Genomic DNA, 19,212 nt, shown 5'->3' on the forward strand with positions numbered 1-19,212 from the left:
TCTTTTTTCAGGTTGAAGCTTTATCTGTCGTGGGTGCCTGGGTTACTGATGAGATTCTATGTCCATTTTTAGAAGATAGGGCCAGGAGGAGAGCATTGGGTTCCCCATTTTCCTGTAATAGATCGATGTTGCTGGCATTGGTTTATATGTAGTCATATAAGAATGATGATGGCCAGCAGCAGCTCTGTGAAGTGGAAACTTTTATTATCATCTGCATTTTACAGAAAGGGAATTGAGGTACAGAGATTTAAGTACTCTTACCCCAGGGACTTAACCAGCTTTGGCTGGATTCCAAGGCAGGGGTTTTAACCGGGTGTGGGGAGTCAGTCAGCCCCCTGAGTGTGTGTGACTCTCCCAGGAGAGGCCTTCAGTGCCTTCGAAGTGTCAGAGGGGTTCATCTGGGTCTGGAAAAGGCTACCAGCTGCTCTTCTAGGGGATTTTCCATTTTGTCCCCTTAAGGAATTTTTGCTCATCATGTTTTCCCGAGTGACACATTCTTTGTGCAAATTATCATAATTTTCCATTTCCCTTATGAGAAATTTTTCCTGTTGAGAGGTTTTCAGTCACCAAGTCTTGTAGAAAATGTCTGAAAGGTTTACGGTGAATAGAAACAAAGAAACTCTGACTTTGTGGACATTTTCTTTTTTTCTCTCTTTTTTCTTTCTTCCCTCCTTCCCTCCTTGTTTTACTTTCTCAGTTTTAATATTTTAATAGATAACATTTACAAATGGTAAAACAAAACAAACAAAAAATCCAGAAAGGATACAGAGTGAAAAGTGTAAGTCCTTTCCACCCTTCCCCTGCTGCTCTGAGGGGATCCCCGTTACCACTTTCTTGTTATGTCCCTCCAGAGATGTGGGCGTTTTCTTTGAAACGTGAGTAAGAGGTAGGAATTCTCAGCCTGGGATGTGGTTTTGGACAAGCAGCATGGCCCAGCTTCTCCCAGAAAGGGTCGGATACTAAATATTAAGGGACGTTGGGGCACTCGAGGAAGAGGTACTGAAAACCTTCAAAGGATGTTATAATATTCAGCAGGAGGGCCGCTTGCACAGGCTGCTCAGAAAGATCCGCAGTAATTGTGTTGGATTCTGGGCACCAGCCAGATCCTCCTGGTGCCAGCGGGGGGTGACGTTGTCCCATTCTTCACGTCCTGAGGGTCCAGTGCTGCGGGACTTCCTGAGTTGTTTTTCTGCTTCTGCTCTTGCCCCTTCAGCCTGTTCTCCATACTCATGCAGCCAGAGTGACCTTTCAGAAATGTGAGTCTGACCGTGGCTCTCTCTTGCTTAAACCCCTGGCGTGACTCCCATCAGCTGGGGATGAAGCTAAGTCCTGGTGTGATAGGTGTGGCCTCCAGCCTGTCCCTCCAGCTGCATTTCTCACCACTTTTTCCACTCACTTGTTAATCTCATGATGTGAAGCATGCTGTTCTCCCCCGGCCCAGTCCCCAAGCGTGCACACCACTCTCTGTCATGCATCCAACACCGTTGCTTGTGCTGATCTTTACCTGGACACCCTTCCTGCCTTTGTTCGTGTGTTTTTAGATGTACTAAGCACCACTTCCTTCCAGGTTGGCACTCAGTGGCACCTTTCAGCTCTCATCAGTGGGTAGTGACAGTCTGGGTCTTTCTCTCCGGGGGAAGGTCCTCGAGAGTGGGTGCCCAGACAGCCTTGGCCTTACTCCCCTTGGAGCCGCCAGCTCCCAGCAGGGCACCCGCACGAGGTAGTGCTCTGCAGTTGACTTTAAAGTACTGTCCACTACCCTGTCCCCTCAGCCCACCACATGCAAAGATTGGACCCCGAATCCATCTGTATTTAACTTGAGTGGGTGATTCTTCCCAGGCTTTCTGCCCTAAGTCACACAGTCACAAAGACCTGACAGCAGAAGTTTGAAGCCAGGTAGGAACAAAGTCCATGTGCTTTTTTGTCACGTTGGACTAGAGTGTGGCTACTTTGGTCTCCAGCTGCCTTCCCGAGGCCTTGACCAGCTGCCTTTTCCAAAAGCAGCCATGCAGTTCACTGGTAAAGGGACTTCACTGGGATAACCTGGTTTGTTTTGTTTTAATTAATTTTAATTAATTTGTTTTAATTAATTTTTCCTTGTTTGTTTCACTGTGTATCAGTCACAGACTTCGTTAGAGAAAAAATACCTAATTCTACTTTTGCCAAGATTTGTGCAATACTCCTTGTTATTTATCTTCTTTAATCCTCACAGCCATTGTGTATATGGTGGTTCTCCAATTTAACGGGTGAGCAATCTAGAACTCAGGGAAGCTTGCTTGAGTCCCCCTTGGTAATATTGGAGCCAGGATTCAAATGCACGTGCTTTGAGTCTGAGTCCATACGTCTTGTCTCTTCTTTATACAATCTCTCCCAGGGTGATCCCATTGCATCTTGTGGCAAAGACTAGAATGAAGTGAAGAGATCTGTTCAACCATCTCTGCTGTTGACATCTCAACCGTAGTTGGCCAAAACAGAACTCTTGCTTTCCTCCCACTAAACCTTTGCTCCCACAATCATTCCTCACCTCAGTAAGTGGCACTGCCACTTGGCCAGGCTAAAACCTTGGCCAGGTTTCTCAGGCTAAAAATTTTGGTGTCATCCTTGCCTCCTTTCTTTTCTCACAACCCACAGCTACTTGATCAGCCATTATGTTGGCTCCACCAAAACATATCCCTAATCTGACTGCTTCTTTCCACCTCCACCTTGGTGGAGGCCACCTCCCTCTCTTGCTTCTTTCCTGGTGTTCCTGTGTCCACGCTTGCCCCCTTGCAGTCACTCTTCTGCTCTCAACCCTCCTAGGGCGCCCCAGCATACTTAGAACTCCAAAGACTAACTGGCCTCTAAAACCCTGAGTGATCGCAGCCTCTCCTGCTGCCAACCTCAGTGCTTCTCATCCTCCCACTCGCTTCCTCCTTTTCAGGCACGCCAGCCCCTTTTGCCAAGGCCACACCCGTCTCAGGACCTTTGCATTTGCTCTACCTTGTACCTACTGTAACGGTCCCTGGGCTTATGGTAGCATGGCTCACTCTTATTCTGGTCTTTGCTTAAATGTCACCTCCTCAAGAGCGGTCCTCCTTGACCTTCTCTTAGGTAGTTAATAGCCTCTGCCTCGGCTTGCTTTGGTTTTCTTCACAGCACTTAGTATGTGACATTATGTATTATATTGATTTATTACCTGTCTTCCCTGCTAGGCTCAAAGTGAGAATACTGCCCCTAAGGTGAGCACAGAGTAGGCACTCATTAAATGTTTGAGAAATTCTTTGGTCTTTGTTTATATCTGTTTCTCAGTTTATGGACTGAGGACCCCTAGGGGGAATGCAGTATGTATGAGTAGTTGTGCGGCTGTATCACACCGCAGACCTTCTGTGTATTAGGGGAGATTTATCATTCACTTACATAGAACTGCTTCTCAAATACATACATATTAGTGCTGTTGTGATTAATAGATGGGAAATTCATTTTTCATAGTGGTTTTTGTCTATATTTTTTCAGTTAACAAGCACCAAAACTACAATGATCATTTCATGAGGGTCCACAGAATATTTTGACCTTGAGTTGGTCCTATTCAACAAGGCCAGGAATTGGTTCTATACCAGGCCTGTACCCCAACTTGATCTGAGGGCAAAGTCCTAGGGTAGGTGCTATAAACAGCTGTAAGGAAGAAACAAGAAGTCGGCCTACCCAGCAATGAGTTTATTAAACTTGGTAGGGGAGTCCCCCTACCAGTACAATTTCAGGCTGTGTCCATGTGCCACCACCACTCAGGGAGTACTGGGCAGAGGGGAGCAGGGGAGATGTTGGGAGAATGATCAGACCCCATGCCAGTCCCACATGTTCTGATTTTGTCTTTTTGGTAGCAAAGCCCTTGATTTATCCCGTGTCAAGCTTCAAGAGTCCCCAGAGCAAGTACTAGCATGATGGGTTCTAAACTGGCACAGGTGCTGGGGTACAAGACACACTTTCTTCAGGGCCAGCCAGCCTTCCCGCTCAGCCACGTTCCTAGAGCAGTAGGGTCCATCGGGGGTCAGGGAAAGGGATGTCCACTCCCTCTTCAGAAGTGTGGTTAAATTTAGAGATAGTACAAGTTGTATAGTTTGAAAAGAAATGTCAATAGCACAGTTTAATTTTATATTCAGACATTATTTTTAGATTTAGAAAAAAGTCAGTGTTTTTTATAACACAAACTTCAAAGCAAACGGTACTGAATCTTGGCAGGGAGCATTCTGTAGAAGGAAGCAGTGCTTTTTCAGGGCGGGGCCACTATTCAGGAGAAGATGAAACGTTTGGGGCTGTTGGGAAGGGCTGAGTCAGGTTTGTATGTTTTTACAAAGTGGAAATGGACTTCTAAAAGTTGGAGAAACACAAGCTTAATATAAGAGCTGTGTTTCCTGGGCAAGGAGGAAAGTTCCAGTACGGTTGGTTTTGTTGATATTTGCTTCTCTGCCACGTTGCACTGAAAAGGGACGGGTTGTCACAGCAGGTGGGTCGGTGGAGTCGAGCAGGTAGCTTTCATGTTTGCAGGGCTGGCCTGCTGGGAACTTCCGTTCCCTTGGCCTGAGTTCGTGTATGCCAGGTTGTGGACACGAGCCACCAGTATTTCTGGAAAGTCAGGAACGCTGATCCCTGTCATCGCTCTCAGGTGCCTCGAGGCCCTTGGATGGCTGTCTCCTGTCCAGGCCTGCAACTGGCACAGCATGTTCTGGGAGCTGGGGACTGTTGTTCATCAAGATTGGAGGGCATCTCCTGGTGGTAGGCCAGTTGTTTCCTGGCTAATGGTTTCCCTCTGTGCAGCAGTTTGGAAATGCATGCAGTTCAGTGCTTGCTAATGACCTGGGCGATATTTCATGTTTGACAGGTGCCCATTTGACTCTGAAATGGAGCGTTGCTCTGTGGACCCACTTAGAGCTCTGGGCAGGCGCTCCAGCCTTCAGCCAGGAGCACCCTTGGGGTTTATGGAATAGTTGTTCAATATAAAGTGCTTGCCTGACAGAGAAAATTGCTCTGAGTGGTTCTTGCCCAGTGCCCCCCGTCTCTTCATGTTAATTGGGCTCCGGGATTTTTCCAGACTGCATTTAGAAGGAATAATGGGTTGTGATTACAACATCTAAACAAGGTTCAAGTCACCAAGTAGGGTTTTTTTGTTTTTGTTTTTGTTTTGTTTTGTTTTGTTTTGTGGTACGCGGGCCTCTCACTGTTGTGGCCTCTCCCGTTGCGGAGCACAGGCTCCGGACGCGCAGGCTCAGCGGCCATGGCTCACGGGCCCAGCCGCTCCGCGGCATGTGGGATCTTCCCGGACCGGGGCACGAACCCGTGTCCCCTGCATCGGCAGGCGGACTCTCAACCACTGCGCCACCGGGCAAGCCCACCAAGCAGTTTTTGAGTACACCCGAGGTGCCCAGTGTAAAAGGATATGTAGAAACCATCTGATGTGGTCTTTGGCCTAAAAAAATATGTAGAGTCAGCATCTCTGCTTCCTGGTAACAGTCGTTTGCTGAGTGCTTACCACATGCCAGGCACTGGGCAGGCCCTTTGCTAACGTTACCTAGCTTAATCCTGTAAAGAATGTGGGAAGTAGTCCCCCTGGCTCCACTATGCCAGAGGAGAGCTTTGCTGTAGGTCACCTGCGGGTGTGGTAGGAGGCAGGACCTGGAGGTGAGCCTACTTGGCTTTGGCCCCAGAGGCTCTGCTGCCTCCGTGGTGCCGAGCTGCCTCTCAAGTCCTAACTGTTGGAGGCAGCAGGGCGGAGCTTGGGGCCTGGTGTAGCCGTGCTCTTAGTTTTTAGGTGATTGGACTGTGCCACACGTGGTGCCGTGCTGCTTGGCGTGTTGAAGACCCTCCATAAATGCCATTTTGTTGTTGCTGTGGGGATGGGGGATTCAGGTTTTGTTGAATTGAGCAGAGTGGATTTCACGACCCAGGGAGAAACTTTGCTCACGGCAGCAGTCTGTGTGTGGATGTTTTGGATCCGAAAGGCAAATGAGATGGATTGTGTTTTCTCCGGCGCTCCACCCCCCGTCACTCCCGTCCGCCTTTGCGGCTCTTTCCCCTCCTCAGGGCAGCCCTGGCCAGAGCGTCTGGGAACATGGTTGGAAACATCCCATCTCTGCACGGATTGAGTGTGGCACTTTTACCTCACTTTTTTCTTATTACAAATTTTGTTAAATTTTGAAAAATGTTCCCGTATATGAAATGCACATATTTAACTAATAAACCTAGGTGTATCCAAATGAAGAAATAGCGCGCCCCCAGTGTCTCAGAGGACCCTCCTGTCCAGAGAGAACTGTTGCCCTCAAATGGTGTGTCGGTCATCCCCTCTGCTTTACAGTTTTACCATCTATCAGTTAGCTCTTGCTGTAAGCAAGCCACCTCGAAACTTAGTGTCTTTAACCATCAGCAGTTTATTATTTCTCCCCATTTTGTAGGTCGACTGGGCAGTTGTTTTTGTTCTACAAGGTGTTGAGGTCACTCGCGTGCCAGCATTCAGCCGGTGGCTGGGCTGGAGCCCTGGTGCTGTCAGCTGGGGCATCTCGGCTCTTCTTCGGGGGGCCCGTGCACATTGGTGTCTCCTCCAGGGCCCCTCCATGTGTCCTCTCCCCCGCAACAGGAGCGCCCAGCCGTCACTGCAGTGGGGTGGCCGGGTTCCAAGAAAGCAAAGCAGAATCTTCCAGACCTCTTAAGGGCCAGGCCTGGAACTGGCACAGAGTCACTGCATCCTGCTGGTCAGAGTCATCCCAGGGCCGCCCGGGTTCCGCTGGAGTCTCACGGCAGGTGTGGTCGGAGGGGAGGGATTGTTGGCGGCCATCCTCAGAGACTGAGCCCACGGCGTCCGCACATCCATGGCCAGGTTTCCTCTTTGCATCCACACTGCACGGCTTCCCCAGGTCCCTCATGTTTTCGTTCCCAAATGAATTCTTTGTGAGGCTGGCCAGGGCTTGTGTCCAGCTAGGCTGCTTGTCCTCAGGGGAGCATCCCACCTCTGACACCGAGGTCTGCCCCGTCAATCAGGGATATGGACCGAGCAGACGGCAGTGTCATGGAAGGTGCCCGCTCGCAGGCCGGAGTTGGTCGGAAACACGAGGGCTTTGGGCTCGATGGGCTCTGCGGTCTAGTTCTGTGTGAGTTTTCTGTTGTGCTATGTCTTGGGGGTCTTTCTTAGAAGCAGCTTTAACTAAGGCCCACACGTAGCACCCTTGAAGCAAGATGAAACGAGGAGGAGGGGACCCCACTCTCGCGCTTAGCGGAGGGCACTGCACACCGCGGGCGGGCCAGCAGAACCGCACTTGATCCCCACCACGGGTCATGAGCAGCGGGCTGGCTGCTGATCTTGTTACTGTATTCAGGTCTCCTCAGACAACGCTCCCTCCTTGCGTGCACTCGGGACGCGGCTCCCACATCGGTGCCCGCCCCTGGGGCCCGCATGTTCCTCTGTGTGGCCCAGGCAGGTGCATCCTGCCCCACGCGCTCACCTCTTTTCCTGGTCCCCTCTAAGCTTGGCCAGATCCTGGTGGGTTCCTTTCACTGTAGAGTGTAAAAGAGGAGACAGGAGACAGTCAGAGGACTGCATGCTCATTCTAGAACAACAGTTCACCTAGGTTTGGAGGTGGGGCACGGCCTGCTTCTAGCTCAGCCCCTCTGAGGGGAGGACCGAGCCGGCTGGCCCCTCACCGGCTCACCGCACCGTCTTGGGGAGAAGAGAGGGGCTGTTGGAGCTTTGTAGCAGGCAGGCAGCTGGGGGAGGTGAGTGGGTGAGCACCGGACGACAGCCTGGGGGCTCTGAGCTCACTGCCCCGGGGGGCTGTGCGATTATAAAATCCACGGTGCTGCTGACAGGTGACACCATTTAGCACTCGGCAAGCCCCCCAAGGGCCCTCACACCCCCTGGGGGGACCGGTCACAAGATGGGGCTTGTGAGTGCATGTTTTAGCGCTGTTTATCTGTTTGTGGGATGGCCTTTTTTTCCCTTCCTCCTTCCTTCTAGTTCCTCTCCCTACTTCCCCCATCCTTCCCTGCTTCCTCCTTCCCTTTTATCCTCGTGTGTTTTCTCTCTCGTCCATTCCTTTCTTTGGTTTTGTCAGAACAGATGTTTCGTTGGAACAGCTCTGGAGGCCTCAGAGGGATTCCAGAAGCCTCTGGTGTTCTCCCGACACCCACATTTGGGGAGGAGCCCACTTCTGGGCGGGCATCTCACGTCAGAACACTGCAGTTAGCTTTGGGTGGAAAACATTACTCGTGGCGCGCAGCTGCTCCCCCGTGTGTGTGCGGGGGAGGGGCTGGGGTGCTGGGCCACCGCCCACCCTCTCGCAGGGACCTGTACCAGCCTTCTCCCAAGGCCTCCGGAAGTGAGTGCGCCCCGTCCTGATGTGTCGTCCCCTCTCCCCACCCAGGGCTCCTCTCGGCCTTGGTCCCAGCCAAGGCCAGTAACCACCTGACCTTGGAGCTGGTAGGTCCCTTCCACCCTGTTGGCCAGGAGTCTTTCCTCATGTTTGTCTTCCCAGCAAGTCAGATCGCTTTCTGGCTGGAGGGTTCTGTTCTCGGCAGGCTCCAGCCCAGGGGCCTGGGAACAACTCTGTACCTGGCGGTGGCGGGGGGTGGGGGGGGGTGCACAGGGCATGGGTGCTCAGCCAGTGCTCCCCAGTTGTTTCTGAGCCTGGGAGGTTCTTCCTCCCAGTTCAGTTCCTGGGTTGGCTCCTGGTGAAGGTGAGGGAGCCAGGCCCATTGCCAGGAGGGAAGAGTTTGGATCTGATTGGGAAGTTCTGAAGGGGATTATTCTGCAGCTGATTGAGAAGGCACCTGTGGGCCCTGGTGGCCCCTCCCTTTCTGCACTTGGAGGGTATTTCACCTGAGGACAAAGAGGGTGAACTGGTGATGGGAGCTCAGGGGCTGCCCATGCACACGTGCACACGTTTGTCTGCTCACGTGGCTTTTTCCACAGCAGAGAGAAGACAGCTCAGGTCGGTTTGGCCCAGGCCTCTCCTTGCCACCTGCCTTTGGTTCCATTTACACCTTGCCTGTGTGTGCCCCCTTTAGGTCCTAGGCCTAAGTGCCCAGCCTGCCTGTTTAACCCTACAGGCTGTACACTGGCTCTTTTCCATGTCCTCCAAAACTTCTCTGTTTTAGCTTTGACCTGCTCAGGAACAGAACAGCTGAACTTCTCCCTTGTATCCCTCGAGGTCACGAACGAGAACTTGCTTTTTCTAGGAACTGAAGACCTAGAGGAGGATGCCTTCATGGGGTGTCCTGGTCAGTAGCAGCCTTTGCTCCGGCGGCTCCGTGCTGTGCCGGCTGGTTTGTAACCGAGCAGGTGGTTCAGCAGCCGCAGCGGGCCCAGCCGCCTTGCGCCTGACCTCTTGACTCCAGGGCTGGCTTCCGGCTCTCCCCTGCTTATACGAGAGCTTGAGCCTCAGCCACTTACGATCTGAGCGGCCCAAGAAACTGTGCCTCTGGCTGGGAGCTTGTGTGTGGAGGCTGGGACCAAAGGACCGTCCTGGGGACGTTGGAGGGAGACACAGGGTATTTTCAAGTCTCCAGCAGCAGCAGCTCTGAACTCATGACTCAGGGGCTTGCACCCCCTAGCACACGGCCTGTTGCCGCTGCCTGTCCCCTCTTACTTGATGGAGCCCTACCCACCTACTCGGCGACTTCTCCCAGTTCAGCAGATACACCCTTCCACTTGTGAAAAGTTTCCAGACACCATGGGTGGGTGGGCTTTGCATCCTTCAAAGCCGATCTGTGCTGGCTAAGCTACGTGGGCGGGGGCGTGGCTTTCGTTATGTCTCATCACAGCCAGACAGCCATACATGGTCACTGCAGCTCCAGAGCTGCAGCGTGGTGACTCAGCCCCGAGAGGCTGATGTAACAGGGGAACAGCGGAGCCAGTGAGTGGCTGTTGAAACCTGGAGGCCGAGAGCCTCCCAGGGTCATGCTCACCTGCCCAGAAACCACCTGGGGCAGCTCTGAGCAGACCCAGGCCTCAGAGGAAAAGTTCTAGAAGAACTGGAAGAGAAACCACTGCCACTTATCAGATTCCAGGCCAAGGCGTGACAGCCCAGCCTGGTTGGATCTATGTAATGTGGTTCCAGGAGTGGGCACTGACGTTTACTTAGAAATTGGTTCTTTCTTGAAAGGAGAGTCTGCTGCTTTTCCCTAGAAAATGCCGATCCTGAGACTGGCTCTGGTGTGGTGTTGAGGGGGAGGGGAGAGCCGTTTTAGATACTTAACTTAGGCCTGGCTTGTGCAGTTCAGGATGATTCGGCACCAGGCCATGGAGTTTTTGTGAGCATTTTTACTTGAGACAGTTGTGGAATTTCCAGGCAGCAAGTGAGGCCTTTGACAGAGAAACTGCAACCAGGCCAGCAACTCCAGGCCTCAGGGTCAGAGCTCATTCTTTCTCGAGGGACAGCCTAGAGAGGTTTCTGGATGCAGAAGGCTCACCAGCTCTCGTGTAGTTCCCTGAGCCCATCAACCAGAGGTTGGGGAAGTGGGGGAGAGAGATGGATCCTCACCCCCGAGGGCCAGGCTTTGCCGAGGACAAGGGAACCTGCACAGACCCCTGTGGATGCAGCGGGAGAGGGGCTGATTCCTGAAATGCTGGATGATGAAACGTCTGCCTTCCCAAGCGCATATTTCACCTGTACGTGACGAACTGAGAAAAATAAGAACAAAATAGAAAGGTTTTCATGAAGCCAGATCTATCCAGTCGAGAAAGATCTGTCTTTTAGTCTAAGATTATGTCATGCATTCTTTTTGTAATAAAAAAGTTAAGCGACCGTGTCTTTTTCTTTTTTTGAAATGCTGACAGTAATCAGTGTTTTGTGTGTGCTTGGTTTTTGATTTTTTAATGTCATTACCTGGCAAGGCACAAAGGTGGCTATTTTGTGTTGGTCCCTCCATGCTTCTTGCGTTTTGGAACTTTCCTGACCAGTTAGCACAGGAATCTAGAAGCCACCCCCAGTCGGTCTGGGCCTGCAGAGGCACCTGCCCTGTGTGGATTTGGTTTCACCCTCCCACCCATCCCCCTGCTTCTCACCTGGGAGTGCTGGGATTGCTGTTGGGACTGGTTGGTGTCCTCCCTCGTGCTAACTCGAGGGCTCTGTGGCTTTCCCCAGCCATGGATTTTCCCCAGCACAGCCAGCATGTCTTGGAGCAGCTGAACCAGCAGCGGCAACTGGGGCTTTTGTGTGACTGCACTTTTGTGGTGGATGGTGTTGACTTTAAGGCTCATAAAGCAGTGCTGGCGGCCTGCAGCGAGTACTTCAAGATGCTCTTCGTGGACCAGAAGGATGTGGTGCACCTGGACATCAGTAACGCGGCAGGTACCCCACTGGGTCCAGGGCCGAGCTTGTGGCGGGCCCCGTGCCACGTGAGGCCCTCCTTTGAGCAGCACCTTCCAGCTGTGGGGTGCGCCAGACCTCCCACACAAGACTCGGCCATGAGTGCGTGTGTACCAAGTTCTTACCACATTTGTGGGGCCCCTTTTGACTGGGAGTGGGGTGGTAAGGGGAGAGCTGGCAGGAAGGGCTCATGATAAGGTCCGGAGTGAACACAGGACAAGCTCGTCAGGAGGGACAGAGAGCGGGAGGGCTCTGAGCCCTGGTCCCTTTCTATTGCTGAGTCAGTCCTCAGCCCCCTACCCCAGTGCTCACCTTGATGGGAACGGCAAGGGTTAGGATGGGGAGGGGTGTCAGGAAGGTCCTGGGATTGAGGAAGGAACTAACTGTCCTAGGTTCAGGTTCCCAACCCAGAATGACGTGCCATGCCGCCAGAAGTTCGGGCAAGGTGTCGTTCCCCCATTTTACACATGCGGAAACTGAGGCCCAGAGAGGTCAGGTGACTGGCCTGGAGGTCAGGTCTAGAGTTTGTGGCAGAGCCCTGATGAAAGCCAGTGGTGAGAGGCTCTGTCCTCTGGTGGTGAAGTGCAGTGGATGGGCAGAGAGTGTTCAGGGTGGGCACTCACACCCTCCACCCTCTATGGGTGTGCTGCCTTTTGGAGGCTGTTGTCTGGGTTGAGAATCTCCAGGTTGCCCGCCTCTCCACTGGCACGGGAGATGGGGAGACAGTGGGCTGCCACTGCCCCGCTGCTTTTCACAAATCCCTGGATCCTGCCACGGAGTGGGGCAGCTGGACAGGCTGCTGGGGCCAGGCCTCGAGGTGGGTCCGTGATGGCTGTCTGTGTCCTTGGCAGGCCTGGGGCAGGTGCTGGAGTTTATGTACACGGCCAAGCTGAGCCTGAGCTCTGAGAACGTGGACGATGTGCTGGCTGTGGCCAGCTTCCTGCAGATGCAGGACATCATCACGGCCTGCCATGCCCTCAAGTCACTGGCTGAGCCGGCTGCCAGCCCTGGGGAGAGTATGGAGGCCTCGGCCTTGGAAGGTAAGATTCTTGGCAGGCTGTTCCTGAGCAGGTGGCTTCTGATGGGAGCTCTGCCCCCGCCTCTCTGTGTCACCTCTTTGGCCTCGCCTGTGTTGTGGGGAGCAGCTGCAGTGAAGTCTGAGAACGCCTCTCAGAGGGGCCCCGTCTGCCCTCCCTGACTGAGGGCACCGGCAGCCATGCCTGGCTCAAGGCCTTTGCACAGGACTTCCCTCTTCCGGCAGGTCTCCTCTCCCACACGCTTACTCCTGCTCCCCTTAGTGCCTCAGGAAGGCCCCTTGCGGCCCAGTGTGGGCCACGTGCCTCGTGGCACACTTTCAGAGAACCACGCTCCTCTCCTTGTAAGCACCCATCTCTGCTCAGAGTCATTTCACGTGTGACAACTGTCTCCCTGACCAGTCTGCAAGCCCCGTGGGAGCAGCAACCGTGACTGTTGTACCCCAGGCCCGGCGGCAGCCTGGTGTGATGTCGGTGCCTGTGAATAATCTGTTGAATGAGCCAGCCAACAAGCCGCTCCTTAGACGTATCCCCAGGGAGGTTTGGAAGAGCTGCCAGCTCTGGGCCACCTCACCCCGCCAAGTGGTGGACACTTGATGGGAAATGGCAGGTCTGTCCTGTTCCACCTCCAGTGGGGGACAAGAGGGCCAAAGAAGAGAAGACGGCTGCCACTACACTGAGCGAGCTGGACCTGGCCAGAAGCAGTCCACCCGCGGGCCTGGGCAGGGAGCCCAAAGAGGAGCGAGGCGGCCAGGCCGAGAGCGCGGCCAGCGGTGAGTTGAGATGCTGAGGACCTGGCTGACTGTCCATCACCTGCCAGCAGCGTGGGCTCCGGCGCAGTGAGCAGCTTTCTCAGGAGGCTCCTGGGGGAGGGAGGGAGGGAGGCACAGGCAACTGCATCCCTTGAGCTCAGGTTACCCAAAACCACCGGTTATTTTTTCTGGGGCATCTGTTGAAGCCAGAGCAGAGGCTCAAGCAGCCCGAGCTTGGATGTGCTCCCCCCACCCCTGGGGCCATAGCCGCTTCCAGGGGTCTGGTCCAGGAGAGCCGACCGGCTCCTGGACAGAGGGTGCCAGTCCAGCCCCGGATGCCCCCACACCCCTACCCCAGGTGCAGAGCAGACGGAGAAGGCCGATGCCCCCCGGGAGCCTGTGGAGCTCAAGCCGGACCCCACGAGTGGCATGGCTGCTGCTGAGGCCGAGGCTGCCTTGTCGGAGAGCTCGGAGCAAGGTACCCTGTGCCAGCTGGGGCGCCCTCCCTCACGCAGGCGCCCCCATTCACACGTCACACACACACACACGCACACGCACACACACACACACGCACGCACACACACACACACACACACACACCCCTTCCGCCAGCTCTCTTCCTCCCTTAGCTGATCTCACTGTGAGTCAGTCTTTCACATCAGCTTTTGGGCCGACATCTTTCCTCATTCTTGAATTTTGACATCAGTTTCTTGGTTGTACACCCTGGCCATGCTTCCCTTTAGCACAGAAGTGTCCTTGTCGCAGTACTGGCCCTGCTGTTTTTCCCTGGGCTGAGCACCGTGGCGGAACCTGGCCACCCATGGCACCCACCCCAGCCCCCGCCCCCGGTGCTTGTTGGCTGACGGTACCCTTCCCACCTGTGTCGCCAAATATGGGGCCCCCGGTGGACTGAGGCCCATCTGCGTCCTCCAAGCAGCAACTGTCCCGGTCATTGGTCTCCCCTGGGCTTGCCCTGGCGGTGCTGGGGACCATTTATCAGCGGGTCCCAGACATTGCCCTGCCCCTGCGAGGCGCCCACGCAGAGAGAGGGTGTGTGCAGAGATGAAACGTGCCCAGGCCTCACTTGGCCAGTTGCCAGGTCGGCTTCCTCAGCGTCTGCCCCTCTTGTGGCAGAAATGGAGGTGGAGCCAGCCAGGAAGGGAGAAGAACGAGAGGAGGAGGGCGCCGTGCCCGCGGTGGTCAAGGAGGAGGGGCCGCCGCTGGAAAAGGGCGAGGCCCCCGAGGAGAGCGAGGAGTCGGCCAGCACGGACTCGGGCCAGGAGCTCGGCGCGGAGGCGCGGGGCCTGCGCTCGGGCACCTACGGCGACCGCACGGAGTCCAAGGCTTACGGCTCCGTCATCCACAAGTGCGAGGTGCGCCTTGGGCAGTGGCGGCCCCACCCCGGCCCCCCGCCCGGCGTCGCCCCTGACACCCCGCCCCCTGTGCCCGCAGGACTGTGGGAAGGAGTTCACGCACACGGGCAACTTCAAGCGGCACATCCGCATCCACACGGGCGAGAAGCCCTTCTCGTGCCGGGAGTGTAGCAAGGCCTTCTCCGACCCGGCTGCCTGCAAGGCCCACGAGAAGACCCACAGGTAGGCCCAGCGGCCGCCCCCCATGCCCGCCCACCCGCCCCGGCCCCGCGAGCCCTGCGAGCCTCCTGTCCCCGTGTTCTGCCGCCAGCCCGCTGAAGCCATACGGCTGCGAGGAGTGCGGCAAGAGCTACCGGCTCATCAGCCTGCTGAACCTGCACAAGAAGCGGCACTCGGGCGAGGCGCGCTACCGCTGCGAGGACTGTGGCAAGCTCTTCACCACGTCGGGCAACCTCAAGCGGCACCAGCTGGTGCACAGCGGCGAGAAGCCTTACCAGTGCGACTACTGCGGCCGCTCCTTCTCCGACCCCACGTCCAAGATGCGCCACCTGGAGACGCACGACACCGACAAGGAGCACAAGTGCCCTCACTGCGACAAGAAGTTCAACCAGGTGGGGGGAGCCGGCCCCGGGCCCCTGTGCTCCGGCGGCTTCCGTCTCGGGGGCCCGGGGTGCCTAGCGGGGAAGTAGGTGGTGTTGGCTGAGCAGAAAATGATCCTGCCAGGTGGAGCTCTTGACAGCTCTGCTGAGCAAACTGGGAAGGCAGGCCTGGGGGGCGGGCGCGGGCCAGGAAGAACTGAGGGGGGTGGTGTTCCCATTTCCCCCGGCCTTGAGGAAAGGGGGAGCCCCGCACAGGCCCCCGGGAGGACCGAGAATCGGTGGTTCCCTGCCGTCTGACCCCCTGCCTGGGCGCAGGTGGGGAACCTGAAGGCCCACCTGAAGATCCACATCGCCGACGGGCCCCTCAAGTGCCGGGAGTGTGGGAAGCAGTTCACCACCTCAGGTAGGGCCCGGCTGGCCCCGCCCCCGGCCCCGCCCCCGGCCCCGGGCGCCAGTGCCAGGCCCACCCTCGGTCTCGCCACAGGGAACCTGAAGCGGCACCTTCGGATTCACAGTGGTGAGAAGCCCTACGTGTGCGTCCACTGCCAGCGGCAGTTCGCTGACCCCGGCGCCCTGCAGCGGCACGTCCGCATCCACACGGGTGGGTGAGCGGCCCGGCGGCGCCCGGGTGCGGGCACAAGGGAGGAGAGCAGGCGCCGACACCTTCCCGTCCCCTGCCTCCGTCCCCAGGTGAGAAGCCATGCCAGTGCGTGATGTGCGGCAAAGCCTTCACCCAGGCCAGCTCCCTCATCGCCCACGTGCGCCAGCACACCGGGGAGAAGCCTTACGTCTGCGAGCGTTGCGGAAAGAGGTCCTGCCCTTCCGGCCCCCGGCCGGCGTCCTGTGGGGTCCTGGCACTCGGCAGGGTGGAGGGGGTCAGAGAATAAGCCCAGGGCTCGGTCGGTAGCCGGGCAGACTGCTCCGGCGCAGGTCCCGGCGTCCTCTCGGATCTAGACCCTGAGGTGGGAGGCCCCAGCCCAGCACCCCCGGCCCAGGCCTGGGCGGTTCTGTGTAAGCCTTTACCTTCTGGCCCTGCAGATTTGTCCAGTCTAGCCAGCTGGCCAATCACATCCGCCACCATGACAACATCCGTCCTCACAAGTGCAGCGTGTGCAGCAAGGCCTTCGTGAACGTGGGGGACCTGTCCAAGCATATCATTATCCACACTGGTGAGTGCGTGCCACCCGCCTCTCTGTCCCAAGCCCTGGCTCTGGGGCGCGTGGTGGGGTGGGAGGCGCCCCGGACCCCAGCCCTCGGTGCCGGCACTTGCTTAAGGCGGCCTTGAAAGCAGTTTAACTCCAAGGAGGGCCCCATTTTTTCAGAGCTTCTGGAAGGTGCAGGGGCCACTGGAAGCTTCCCTGTGCCTCAGGTGGCCGCCCCAGAGCGCTTCCTGCTGGAAGAGACAGGGCTGCGGGGGAAGCTGGAGGCCACTGAGGTCCTACCCCCCCCTGCACCCCCCCCCAATGGCAGGAGAGAACCTTGCCTCCCCCCCCAGGAGAGAAGCCTTACCTGTGTGACAAGTGCGGTCGCGGCTTCAACCGGGTGGACAACCTTCGTTCCCATGTGAAGACTGTGCACCAGGGCAAGGCAGGCATCAAAATCCTGGAGCCAGAGGAGGGCGGTGAGGTCAGCGTGGTCACCGTCGATGACATGGTCACGCTGGCCACTGAGGCACTGGCGGCAACGGCCGTCACTCAGCTCACAGGTGCGGACCGTCACTCAGCTCCCAGGGCAGCAGGGGGTGGTCACAGCAGGGGTTGCCTCTGGGGTGGCAGCAAAGGGGCAGGTGAGTCTGGTCTCAGGCTCTGCCGATGCCGCCCACAGTGGTGCCAGTGGGGGCGGCGGTGACCGCAGATGAGACAGAAGTACTTAAAGCCGAGATCAGCAAAGCTGTGAAGCAAGTGCAGGAAGAAGGTGAGAGGGCCTGCCTGGGGGAAAGCTGCTGGACCCAGGGGCCCTTCCTGTTCTAACTGCAGCCCCACTCCCACAGATCCCAACACTCACATCCTCTACGCCTGTGACTCCTGTGGAGATAAGTTCCTGGATGCCAACAGCCTGGCCCAGCACGTGCGGATCCACACGGCCCAGGCACTGGTCATGTTCCAGACGGATGCGGACTTCTACCAGCAGTACGGGCCAGGCAGCACGTGGCCGGCCGGGCAGGTGCTGCAGGCTGGGGAGCTAGTCTTCCGCCCTCGGGATGGGGCTGATGGGCAGCCGGCCCTGGCAGAGACACCTCCCACAGCCCCTGAATGTCCACCATCTGCTGAGTGAGCAGGCACCCCCTCCTCCTGTTTATTTAAGGTTGGACGGCACCCTGGAACTGAGAGGGGTGAGCCCATTCCCTAGAGAGAATAAATCTGATTATTTTCTAACGCTGCCTATAGCTCCCTGTGGGGCTGGGGCGGGGAGCTGGCAGCTGTGGCTGATGCCGGGGAAGGGTTGCTCCACCCAGCGACCAGTCGGCAGAGACCTGCTTGTGGGGGAAGCCAGGCTGTCCCTTTGCAGGATGGGACTGGAGCCCCGGGACCCGTCTAGAAGCAAGCTGGTTGCTTTGCCTGAGTTGGGGTGTGGGCAGCACACTCAGGCCAGAGAAACTGCGGCTCCACGAGCCCCATCTGGCCTCCTCTTTGGAGGCTTCTCGTCGGCCCGGCGTGAGGATCGGACCTCCCCTCTCCACCTCCCTCCGCTGTGGAGCCACGGCTGTGACCCTGCGCCCTTGTGTTGGGAGCTGGGCCCACAGGGCTTGGCCACAACTGCTTACCAGGATCCAGGCCACCCATACAGAGCCCAGCTCGGGGGCCCATTCAGCCAGAACAGCAAGGTAGGCAGAGCACCAGACCCAGCAGGCCGCAGGCCTGCTTCTGTTGGGCCTAGGGAAGAGGGAGAGGCTCCACGCTCGCTTCACGGTAGAACCCTGGCCGCAAGATCAGGGCCAAGCCAGTGTCATCTTTTGAGAACGTTTACTTGCCCTGAGTCAGTGGCGTCTCTACAAGGCTGAGAGCCTGGAGGGACAGGGATGAGCAGCCAGGAGCTGTGATGGGGAGGTGGGAGATGGCAGCACTGCTTAAACCAGGAGCAGCAATGCGGACTGTGAAGCAGCTCATTCTTACCTGTCAGCAGGGAGACATGAGATGCCGTCTCTGCCGCTCTTCCATACAGCTTGTCCCCAGCACCTGTAATTCCTCACTCAGAGATGGTACCATCTCCCACCGAAAGCATAGCTCTGTTTGGAGGAGCCCCAGGGATACTGCAAGTGAGACCAGCAACTCTGTGGTCCTTGGGTTCCCGTCCCCCACGCCCAACTCCCCAGCTTGTGGTGGGTCCAGCTGCTGGGGAAGCTTGGCCCACCAGTGCCAACTGGGAGGCCGCTGCTGCAGGGCCAGCCTGCACCACACCCGGAGGAGGAAGGGACAAGAGGCAAGACCCCAAGGCTTCCTTAAGATGTTTCTGAGTTTGAGTGGGAGGCGGCTTTATTCTTTAATCAATCAAATTTGAAGTGCCTTCGACATTACGCAGGAGCCAATTGGGACCTTGAAGTGTCAGATAAACACCACAGCACTGAAGAACAGTTCACGTTCAGTCTGTGATGAAAATCTTCTTTTGTACAAGATAAAATGATCCTTGGGAAGATCAGTGGCAGAAAGGAAACAATAGGTTCCACATACAGACGTGGTGGGGGGTTGAAAGCAAAAGTGGGACGAAGGCTAGCTGTTCCCATAAGCCAAGGACCCCTGGCCCTCCCATCCAAGCGACAATCACATCCACACTTGACATGTTCTGTATTTTTTAATAAAGTTTGTAATCCAATGGACACACAAAACAAAACTGCGCTGAGAAAAACAGTTTTCATAAATTAATAAGTGTTTGTTAGGAAGTCGGGGGAGAGGTCAAGGTCACAGGAAGAAGGGAAGCCAGTCTTTTGTACAGTCTTTTTGTGTGTGTGACACTTCCAAGTTGCGGGAGCAGGGCCCGTGCTGTAACGAAGCGCACTTATACAAATGAGTGACAATACAAAGTCTGAGTATGAAAATAAGATTTTCTCTGAAAACACATTTTTGGCACAGATTAAAAAAAATGTATGTCGGGGAATTTGATTTTTAAGTCAGTATTATATATATTTA

General features: G+C 56.0%; 1 protein-coding gene across 1 annotated transcript in view; it reads left to right on the top strand.

The window, feature by feature from the left end:
- ZBTB17 (zinc finger and BTB domain containing 17) overlaps nt 1-17,454 on the top strand; it is a 30,556-nt gene extending 13,102 nt beyond the window's left edge. Inside the window, exons 3-16 of the mRNA XM_082833007.1 lie at nt 11,106-11,312; nt 12,182-12,370; nt 12,997-13,137; nt 13,475-13,594; nt 14,251-14,489; nt 14,569-14,711; nt 14,800-15,100; nt 15,404-15,491; nt 15,573-15,689; nt 15,779-15,899; nt 16,127-16,257; nt 16,584-16,793; nt 16,913-17,002; nt 17,079-17,454. Of these exons, the coding sequence (XP_082689133.1) occupies nt 11,108-11,312; nt 12,182-12,370; nt 12,997-13,137; nt 13,475-13,594; nt 14,251-14,489; nt 14,569-14,711; nt 14,800-15,100; nt 15,404-15,491; nt 15,573-15,689; nt 15,779-15,899; nt 16,127-16,257; nt 16,584-16,793; nt 16,913-17,002; nt 17,079-17,362 (2,379 nt within the window). The 5' untranslated portion in view covers nt 11,106-11,107 and the 3' untranslated portion in view covers nt 17,363-17,454. The remainder of the gene's footprint in view (nt 1-11,105; nt 11,313-12,181; nt 12,371-12,996; nt 13,138-13,474; nt 13,595-14,250; nt 14,490-14,568; nt 14,712-14,799; nt 15,101-15,403; nt 15,492-15,572; nt 15,690-15,778; nt 15,900-16,126; nt 16,258-16,583; nt 16,794-16,912; nt 17,003-17,078) is intronic.
- The last annotated feature ends 1,758 nt before the right edge of the window (nt 17,455-19,212 follow it).

The sequence above is a fragment of the Leucopleurus acutus genome (assembly GCF_964270905.1).
Source record: "Leucopleurus acutus genome assembly, chromosome: 2".
Lineage (NCBI taxonomy): Eukaryota > Metazoa > Chordata > Mammalia > Artiodactyla > Delphinidae > Leucopleurus > Leucopleurus acutus.